This window comes from Siniperca chuatsi, linkage group LG12 (assembly GCF_020085105.1).
Source record: "Siniperca chuatsi isolate FFG_IHB_CAS linkage group LG12, ASM2008510v1, whole genome shotgun sequence".
Lineage (NCBI taxonomy): Eukaryota > Metazoa > Chordata > Actinopteri > Centrarchiformes > Sinipercidae > Siniperca > Siniperca chuatsi.
This window is the reverse complement of record NC_058053.1, coordinates 25,219,577-25,230,306: the sequence shown is the minus strand read 5'-3', so window position 1 is coordinate 25,230,306 and position 10,730 is coordinate 25,219,577. Positions and strand designations below refer to the sequence as shown.

Genomic DNA, 10,730 nt, shown 5'->3' with positions numbered 1-10,730 from the left:
AAGTTGCTGCACATATGACCCGGTTACAAATGCATCCTAAAAACTAAATGATGAATTGTTTTGATATGTGTGTGTTAGATGGATGAATTGAAATGTTTTTTCCAGTCATTGTGATGAAATACAAGTGAGTTAATTAACCCACCCTCAAACTTATTTGGACACAGAAAGTTCAATAGCACTGGGACACTGGGCCACACACACAAGCCCAGAGGTGATGTAAGCTTACTGTAATGAGTGTCATTAGGACCTCTACTGTGACCTCCCCAGTGTGCAGCCTCTACAGTGGCGAACAGGCCGCAGGGAACGGGGCTGGCTGCAGCCAGGCTTCATACAGCTAATTACTGTATGACCCGACGGCTACTGTGTTTTGGCCTCATGGGATGCTTCTCTTAGCAAATATCTCACACCTAAGTAAAATTATCAAAAAGATTCAACATGTCATTTTATTATACAGTCTCAGAGACTTTCAGTTGTGATGACTTTCATTTTAATAGCATATGTAACGACTACCTCTGAGGGCGTGGCTGCTGTTTTTGAGCAGTTACTTGGATGTGCAGTTGTTGCAGTAGAAGTGGTCAGCGTGTGATTATCTTCATTATCCTGTGAGAGCAATTAAACAAACTGCACCACAGTGGAGGCCCAAACATGCAACTAACAAAGTAAACAACAGGATCTCTAAGACATTTTGGAAAAGCTCAGTTATCCCACATGCCAGGAGAAGGCCAGCTGTTTCACTTTTATTCTCACTGGTTGGTTATTAGTAGTGCAACACAAAACACAGAGACATGAAAAGGTCAGTTTTCCCACTATGTAATGAGCCTGGACCTGAAGAGAATGGATGATAGAAATCTGCAGGGGATAAATAAATGAAACACCTTACAACATATTCGACTTTACTATGGCAACAGTAAATAAACGGTATGGCTGGCATTATTCTGTTTTTCTTGGTCATCAAATCCCTGTGATTGAAGTCTTTCAATATTACTCTGCCCTGGCTCCACAATGGTGGAACGAGCTCCCCATTGACATCAGGACAGCAGAAACTCTACGCATCTTCTGTCGCAGACTGAAAACTCACCTGTTCAGACTGCACCATGGCCCATTAAAAACCCCTCTTTCTGCATCTCTTATTATTGCTAAATGTAGCACTTGAAGCAGTTCAGCATCAGTTGATGTACTTGCATGATTCTTGCAATTTTTGGGTTGTATCCACATGGTTGAATGCAGTTGCTTTGGATAAGAGCATCAGCTAAACAAATGTAATGTAATGAAACAGAAATGCATTTTAAGCCCACAAATTGAATAGCTAACTATTTCCTGGCATTTTCCAAAATGTAGAACTATTCCTTTAATGTTATTTGTTTTTCACAAGCCTGTGTCATACCCAATGTATCTCTAGTGTTTTACTGAATAACTTCCATATGCACACACACTACCTGACTGCAGAAGAGGCAGAAAAAGAGGCACCAATTTTATCACAGAGTGATCATCACTCCAATAGACGATTCACCCGGTTTACGTCATAGATGTTTTGACCCCGGAAGCACTTCCCCATGTAGCGTTACCGTTGAGATTGTTAAAACAACACTATTATTCAGATTTATTCCCAAACGTATGTTGAAAGAAACTATTTTTGAAAATGGGAGTCAATGTAATGGGAAAATACCATTTAACAGTCTTTACAGATAGCTAATGTTACGAATTGTGTGCCTAACTAGCTAACGTTGTATTAGAAGCTTCGCGTTAGCTAACGTTAAGTTAGCAATCAGCTAACTGACTAAAGTGTTTATCACAAACAAGCACAAACGGTGAGTAAAATGTTTTCTCTTTCATCCTAATTTTGACTTTAATGGGCGCCATTCAACACAGTCTGACCAGTAAAGACACTACGGGCAGACTCAAAGGCGCTACGATAACGTTAGGTCTTAAACCGTCTGCACCACTGTTTTATAATGTCAGCATAAACAGACAGTTTGTTTCTGCTCTAAAGAGTCAGAAATGTGTCCGCTAAAGTTTCTGAACTGGAACTTAACTGAACTTAACTAACACAAGTACCTTATCCTACAGACTTGCATTTATTTACCCTAACTGCACCACCAATTTTGTCTTATGCTCCCTTGTGTATCCAGCTTTGCAAGTTTTACAACTCCATGTAGCTCATTATCCAGCACAGCACATGTCGCACAGTGTACATGGGTAGATGCATTATGTTCCTACATGTTTCAAAATAAATGCAGTCACTGACATCCTGTTGCAGGTGGAAGAATAACATTCACAAAACTTTGATGTGCACCAATGACATTTTTCCGAGCTGATCCATATACCAAATACTTAACAAAGTGTATTAACTAATGCAGAGTACTAATCTGATTCTTGTTGTCATGCCTGCTGTTGTCGGTAGTATACCATGAAATGAAAACAATATGAATGTGTGTGTCAGTTATTAGGCATTGTCATATTTAATTTGGTTCATCATTTATTTATCATAATGTTGGGATGTCCTTGCATTAACATAACATTTTAGGCTGTGGTGCATTATGTTTTATTAGGTTTGACATGTACACCATTCTATTTGTGTGGACAAAGTCCACACTGTAGACAGTTTTCTTCACAGTGGAAATGCTTATTACCCCAAACACATGTCAGTGAAGTAGTGGTTGTGATATCTGAAACAAAATTTAAGAAATATGGTTTTGGTCTTTGGATCTTTTTTATATTAAAAAAAAAAAAAATTAATTGTCTGGCATGTCATACAAAGATGACACCATTTTGATGGTTTTTTTTCCAAGCAAGCTTTCGAGGGGAGAGCTTGCAGCTATTCAATACAAAAAAAGAAAAAGAAAGAAAAGTAATTCACATGATCTTTTTCCTGTCCCTGCTTGATTTTCCAACAGCATGGCTAATCAATATATTTCTTTTTGGCAGTTCACTCTCAAATCTTAAATGTCCAATCTTCCTTGATCGCTTCACAGAAGAGAGTTTTCAGTCCTTGCACACAAATGTATTACCGCATGATGATGATGATATAACTTTGACAAAAACTTAAGATTAAATGTTCAGTGTGGTTTATTTCTCTGTATTATAATATTTTTTTATGCTCTTGCTATTTAGACAGTTAGATTAAGTCACATAGTTGTAGACAAAGAGCTGAATGATTAAACTGCGATGTAATTGTGCATGCAGGTGAACATTTGAAGAACCTTCTCCAGCCATTTTGGGGTCAGAGATCTTTTCGAAATGGATATCAGCATTGCCGTGTCGCTGATCCGAGGCCAGATGGGTGCCGTGGTTGAGCGAGCAGTGAACGGAGCGGTGGAGACGGTGCTGGCAGAGATGCTCAAAGTGGTCGGAGTCAAATTTGAGGAGTTGAAAGCCCAGGTGGTGCTGATGAAGAGGGACATCATGGCGTTGCAGAGGGAAAAGGCTGTAAAAGAGAAGGAGAATGACAATATTCGTGCCAAGCTGCGCTACACCGAGCTGAAGCTGAAGTACTACAGGCAGGGAGTGGAGGAGGAGCTGCAGCAGAGAGCCTCAGTCTCCACTCTTGTCCGCATCCACCCGTCCACCTTCGCCCAAGCACAGAGAGGTGGTGCAAATGTTTCCTCCACCGAGACCTCTCCATCATGCTCAACTCAGACCAGGACCCCTGAGGGACCACTGACGAGAAGCAATCAAGGTAATAACCGCAGAAATGACTGACTCCTACTTGGCTGTCCACTCCAGTGAGTCTCACTCGTTCCTGTGTTTGTACTCCCTGAAGGCACCTCTCCGCAGAGCACGAGCAGGTGTGCGATCAGAGTGTGCTGCCATTCAGATGTGGGAGTTACCAGCTCCGACCCGTCTGACTTGCTGCTGCCTGTCTCACTCCCTGTGAACACACCAACAGAATCTGTGGACAGCAGTACAGGTATAGAGCTGAGGGGTTCAGGGGTGGGATGAGCGAATGTGTGTGTGTGTGCTGCCGCATACCTTCCTACATTTGTTCCCTCCCAACTTTATTTTCTGTCCCTGCTACCCTCACCACATGAGATTTGAAAGGTCTGGTGGTTGTCTAAAGTAAGAATAAGGTAGAAATACATCAAAATCTAAATATCAATTGTTGTTTTCGCATTGGAATTGTTTTTGCCTCTAATATCTGTTTCAGCTTCTGCCCCAAAATTTCTCTACTGGTCAGGTTCTAGGCACCAACAACTGATGCTAACTGGCCATTTATTATTGATTTAAAGTTAGGGCTCACTGAATCGCAGCTTGCTTGTGTCTCCAGCAATGACATTGAGGGTGAATGTTGGATGGTTTTGCATTTTCTTCACTCCTTAAATTAGAGCTAGACCAATAATATATATATAGGCTAATTTGAGCTTATTGCAGGTTGGTATCGGTGTACATGTTGTAACAAGAAATTAAGTAAAGAAATATAAAAGATATGTTTGAGGTAATTTAGAAACAGTGTCTTCACTACACAGTCTGTCCACCAGAGAGCACTGATTAGTTTATTTTTTAACTTAAAAATGTCCCAATCATTACATTCTGTACAGTGGTCAGAATTCTTTAAATCTTAAAAAAATGAATACATTTAAGGAATGCTCATCAAAAATGTTTATATGTGTTTATGTAAACAAAATACTGATTATAGGCTGATATACTATCATCATTATTGTATTTTTTAAACTCTCAAATGTTGCTGCCGGAATTGGCCTTGAAAGTCCAGTACTGGTCAGGCTGTACTCTGAATGGAGAATAGGAAACCTTAGAGAGTCAGCTGCGTATGCATTGAGAAAATATCATTATCACAGTGTATCCCTGCACAGATAAACAACACATGTCTATGTTTGTGCAGTTTTGTTCTGTTCCACAGAGCGCGACACAGCTCAGAGCAAGGATGACGATCAGGAGGACGACTGTGAGTGGACCATCACTCTGCAGCCACATACAGAAGGTGTAGACGCTGTCGTGGCCCCTCCTCCTGTCCAGGCCCTTACTCTGGATCTGGGGCAGCAGTCAGCTGCTGGCACGCTGTCCCCAGATGGTTCCACCCAGGCCGATAGCTCCACTCTGCCCTCCTCTGCTCCACAGGTGACAACACACATGCATACGCACACCATACTGAAGTGGCCCTACGTGCTCTTCGCTTTGACCTCTGACCTTTTTAAAACAAGGACTACGAGAAAAGGCTGGCTCTCTATATTACTATATTTGTAGTAGGAGAGCACAGTAGAAGAAACAAATGCTTAGAGAAAGTATATTTAATTATTATTTATTTGTGCTTTAAGTACAAAAATACCAATAATTCAGTTACATTTAATTTTATTTGATTTTACTTGTCATCATTGAGCATGTAGAACCGGACCAGAAGTCAAAATATTGCTGTGACTGATACTTAATAAATATCGTAGTTCTAATAATAATACATTTCGTGTGGTGCTCATCATAGAAAATGTGTGCTTCACAGAATGAAACATGCAAAATACAACAGAAGAGACAAAATTAAGATAAGAAAAATTTGAAACAAGAAAAGAAAGGTGCTTTTAAAGATTACATTTTTGCATTCAGTCATACCTAATGCTGAAACGCTGATTAATCAATCAACAGAAAATAAAACCAAAACAATTTATAATTCATTAACCATTTAAGTCATTTATCAAACCAAAATTCTAAGCATTTGCTTGTTCCAGCTTCTCAAATATGAGGATTTTCTGCTTTTCTTTGGTTTATGTCATTAACTGAATCCCCTTGGATTCAAATCATGCCAGGAAAATGCCCGTCACCTGTACGGTAGCATCTTATATAATGTTTCTCTACTCATTTATTCTGGTGTTTCCTTTAATTTGATGCCAAAGTTCACCAGAGAATATACTGTACTAACACAAAAAACACTCCAAGGCTGACCTAGACAGAAAAGTATTAAACTGAATAAAGGTACACATATGTTACCGGACAATCTCCCTAACTACTAGAGGACTCGCATCTGAAATGTTTAGAAGTAAACTAGTTGAGGTATTACACTTTTCTCATCGCAGACCTAAAGTCCTGGTTGCCCCCTGTTGTAATGCAGGTGAAGCAGGAGGAGGAGGAGGAGGTGATCTGTATTAAGGAGGAGGCAGAGGACGAGCAGGAGGTGATGGCCACTCTGCTGCTGGACTGCCAGGTGCAGCAGGGTCATCTTCCAGAGTCAGAGGTAAGGTTAGAGCTGATCATCACAAGATAACTCATCACAAGATAACTCCTAGAATGCACTAAATATCACTGACTGTTCAGAACAATCTGTGAAACTACTAGAGGACTGATCCTCCTCCTTGTAGTGCGCACGCGCCAACGTGCATGCTGCCTGTTGCTGCAGCTCCGTTATTGTGGGGGTGGAGCCGGACTCTCTGGCGGTGGTGTCAGAGAGGAGGATGCTGGCCAAACTACATGCCATCTTGGACAGTGTCTCCCACCCGTTCCATGACGTGCTGGTCAAGCAAAGGAGCACCTTCAGCGGAAGACTCATCCCCCCACAATGCACCACAGAGCGCCACAGGAAGTCATTCCTGCCTGTGGCCATCAAACTCTTTAAGTGTTAGTCTGTATGACCCTTAGTCATTAAACTGGACATTGATCATTACATCTATGCAATACTTGACACAATTGTGCAATATTCTGTGTTAATACTCTTTTCAGTTTAAAATTCCCTATTTATTGATATTGATATTTATTCATACCTCTATTACTGCTGTGCAATATCCTCAGTCTCATTATAATCTTAATAAGCTACACTTAACTTGACAGTTCATGCACTATTACTTTATACCGTATTATTATCATCAACCGGTAAACCCACTTTGTACTTCACACTTATTTTATTTTATACTTATACCCACTTGGTACTTAATTTATTTTCTGACCTGTATTATAGTGTATTATACATTTTTTGCTTAGTACTTATATTCCTGTGTGCACTGATGTGACAGTGAGCTGCTGTAGCAAAAGAGTTTCCCCTCGGGGATCAATAAAGTATTTCTGATTCTGATTCTGAAAGAGAATTCGTGTTTTTGTCTGTTCCTCCAGGCTCAAAGCTCAGTGACAGAATGGTCAGGACTCCCAGCAAGCCAGAGAAATCACACTACAGACTTCAGCTCAGCCGAACCAAGCAACTGTGAGTAGATCTGTGTGTGTGAGTGTGTCATGCACATGCTAGTTTTATAAGGTGAGCTCAAGAACTTGCATTTGCAGTGTTGACTGCAAAGATATGGTTCCACTTCTTATTCCCCCTGGTCAAAAAAGCAATACTGATCACTGCTCTTATAGCTGAAGGCCAGGATTAATTATATAAATCAGCAACCTGACATATTGGTATAATCTGTACTTAATTTGATTTGTTAAAAAAAAAACCCCCACTGCAAACCTTTCCATGTGTGTGCTCTCAGATCTGATGCCTCAGCCTTCGGCCTCCCTGCCGTCGATGGCGGCCTTGCCACCCAGTATCCCACCTCGCCAGGCGGTGCGGCCCTGGACTAAAGACCTCAGCCTTTATGAAGAATACAAACTGCGCAGGAATGAGCTCCGCCGGCGAAGCCTCAGCAGACGCAGGGAGCTGGAGAAAACACTGCCTCAGCCTCTGCTGGCAGATCTGGCTAGTCAACCATAGTGTACAGGGCGGACTCCGTCCTTAACAAAATATTATACATATTCTAGAAATAATCTATGTGACATGTTCACATAAAAACGTTTAAAGGTTGTAGAGTTTAAAGGGACGTCTTCTATCAAAGTGTCTTCTTGTAGTTGCTTATATTTAATGTAAAATGTGATGACGTTGTGTTGAAGGTGCGAGAGCGTCGGGAGAAGACCAGGCTGAGGGTGGCCAGGTGGAGGGCAAAAAGGAAACTCCAGGCTTGTCTTAACCAGGCTCAGGTCAGTAATGACTGTGGCTTTTTGATCACAGAAAGGGGTACATGATGTAGAGTAAGACAATGGCTATGCCCCTGACACAAGGAAGTGTCCTATTTAGCTCTAGGAAACATTTTTACGTCTCAAAACCGTGTCATTCAGGTTGACTTGCATGGAAATAATTTTTTTAGTGTCCGTGTTTTGGCTGATTTTGAATGAAGCATTTCAGTTCATTCTGTGTGAGAGATGTTAATATGGAGTCACACAACTTTATTTGTGAGCTGTCACTCAAGCTAGTAGGTGATACCTTCACTAACATAACAGCAGCAAATCCTACTTAAGATTTCATGGTCAATACATTACCTAATTGCACAGTATCCACTACATGGTTTAGTTTTGAATATTTATAAGCTGCTACCTACAGACCTCACTATTACTCACTAGGACTCGAGTATCATTTACATAGAAGGAACCTTCCTTCCCAATAAGACAAAGCCTGTAACTTTTGTCTTGCTCACTCTTAGGTTCAAGGTGGCACTGAAGGTCTTTCTCAAACTGGCTTTCCCATCAGCAGCCAGCATCAGCAGCTCAGAGTGCCTTGTGGTAAGATAAGACACAGCTTGGACTTACTTCTGTTTTATTTTTTATTTTTTTTGTTGTTGTCAACTGTTCTGTCCCAGTTGTTACTTGCCTGTGTCATTCCTCAGTCACAGTTTTGAATTCTGGTTCCAAAGCAGAGCACTTTGGCAACATCCAGACTCTCCCATTTCTGAAGGCCCATTCAACACAATAGGATGATACGTGTGTGCAGAGAGAAGTACTGAAGTACAGTTACTGAAGTAGTCAAAGTGATTAGTAAAAGTAGTACCAGCCACTGTGGCCAAAAAGTTTCTTGGTCCTGTGTTCATCTTCATAACCGATGATTGAGCTTCGTTCTTCCCTCCAGATAAAAGAGCAGCATATTTTAGCAGGTGTGCCATTTCGCCCAAAACAACAGCCTCTGCTTATGTCAAAGACAAATGTTATGAAATATAACATTGATATTCAGGGAAAATGAGCAAAGGTGTTATATCATACAGTGAAGGCCACATATTTAAAGCGAGGCCGATGTTGTCATTTATTAACTAAACTGATCACAAGACGAGATGTGTCATGATCAGTGTGATTTAGCTCAGCAGGTGACGATGACTGAAGTGTAGAAACAAAGTGGCAAATGGCTCGATTCAGATGGATGTGTGAGGAAAAACTCACCACACAAGCAGAGGCGCTTGAGCAGAAGAAGGTAGTTTTATAATCGCCAGCTGCACACACATTTACCAAATGCGGTCTGAGTTGAAGTCAGTTTTCCCCCATTGACTAAGCCCAGTCATATAGTCTAAGTAGAGAATAGTCTATTATTTATTTATTTTTTACTAACTAATTCCCTGGGAGAAACCCTGTAAAGGCCTGTTTGGGGCTTGTCATTATTACTGATGTATACAAACCTTAAACAAAGACTTTTTTAACCAATAAATTTGCATCTTGTGTTTCAGCTGCCACCTCGAGTAGTCGGCAGAGCTCATCACTGTCTCAGTCCAACAGCTTCCTCAACATGTCCGCAGCAAACAGCATCTCGTCCACTCTCCCCTTCATACCCTCCTCCTCCTCTCTGCTCCTGAGAGGCCCCAACATGGCTCCACATCAGCACACTGTGACATCATCATCCTCTTCCTACCCCCAGGTCAGCCTATCGCAGCAGAGTATCTCTCTGGCAGAAACAGATATCTTGCAGTGAGATGTTTGAAACCAGAACAGTGCACAGAGAGATTGTAGGAATGAGGAATGTGTCAAATATGTCATTGTTGGTGTTCAGGAGGGGTCAGAACAGATTGTAGTCTGTACTTGAAGGGTGATGCAGCCATCTTTGTGTTTCATTAACTTTGAGCGTCATTAATCAAACACATTGTCCTTGAAACATTTGGTCTGGTTTTGCAGAGAACTTGCTTACTTTACACTGAACTTCCATTCACATCACAATAAAAGCAGAGCCTGCACGTTAAAACTGAATTCACTTCTTTACTGAGCATAGATGACAATGTTTCAGTCCATGGTGGATCCTCATCATGTCGAACTTAGAAGCACCTTATCCCTACCCATATGTACAGACAAAAAAAATTAGAGCACCTGATATGGATCTCTTTGTCTTTGCTATGTACTCATGAGAAATCCTTTACTCTCATTTTATATCAGTTACACACAAAATCCAGTATCTGTAGACCAACACAGGCAACAGACACTGTAAACTCATACATAAAATGTAATGCATTCAAATATTCACACTTCCAACAACATTCAGAATCTTATATAATCTAATTCTCCTATACACAGGAAACGTATAAATTATTTAAATTTAAATACTTTATAGTTTAAGCTCTGTAAATGTAGAAACCTTCAAAAGTAAGTTCACGCTCTCCTGCACATGTTCACTGTTGATGTATTTCAAAGGGAAATGTTTATTTGATTGAAATATAGTGCCACAGGGACAATTTATCATTATGTTTTATAGTGTGCATGTGACTTCCTTTTTAAATATTGGACAGAGTAGGTTGTCCAGTGCGTGGGTGATTGTTATAAATGCAGTTGAAATGTGTACGAGACACGCACTTTTACTTGGCCTGATGAGGACACAAAGAAATTACCTGAGAAGTGTTACTTGTTCTCTGAGAAACCATCTTTGACAGACACTGACTTGCAGAGTTGCTTACTAGAAACGTGTCAAGGCTGCTAACAAGAAAAATATTTTCATTTTGTAGTTTGGCCAACTCACAAAAGAATGTTCAGTTACAATAAATGCAGCTGAAATAAGCATTGTGTTGATCTCTTATTTT

The 10,730-nt window shown here is 40.7% G+C and overlaps 1 protein-coding gene across 1 annotated transcript; it reads left to right on the top strand.

Moving 5' to 3' along the window:
• The first annotated feature begins 1,522 nt into the window (after positions 1-1,522).
• Positions 1,523-10,708, top strand: si:ch211-67e16.4. The gene is made up of 10 exons (XM_044216357.1): positions 1,523-1,808; positions 3,184-3,676; positions 3,761-3,907; positions 4,838-5,073; positions 6,053-6,175; positions 7,045-7,132; positions 7,404-7,609; positions 7,801-7,887; positions 8,388-8,466; positions 9,396-10,708. Exons 2-10 carry the CDS (start codon positions 3,238-3,240, stop codon positions 9,635-9,637), a joined length of 1,647 nt encoding a protein of 548 aa, XP_044072292.1. The 5' UTR covers positions 1,523-1,808; positions 3,184-3,237; the 3' UTR covers positions 9,638-10,708.
• The last annotated feature ends 22 nt before the right edge of the window (positions 10,709-10,730 follow it).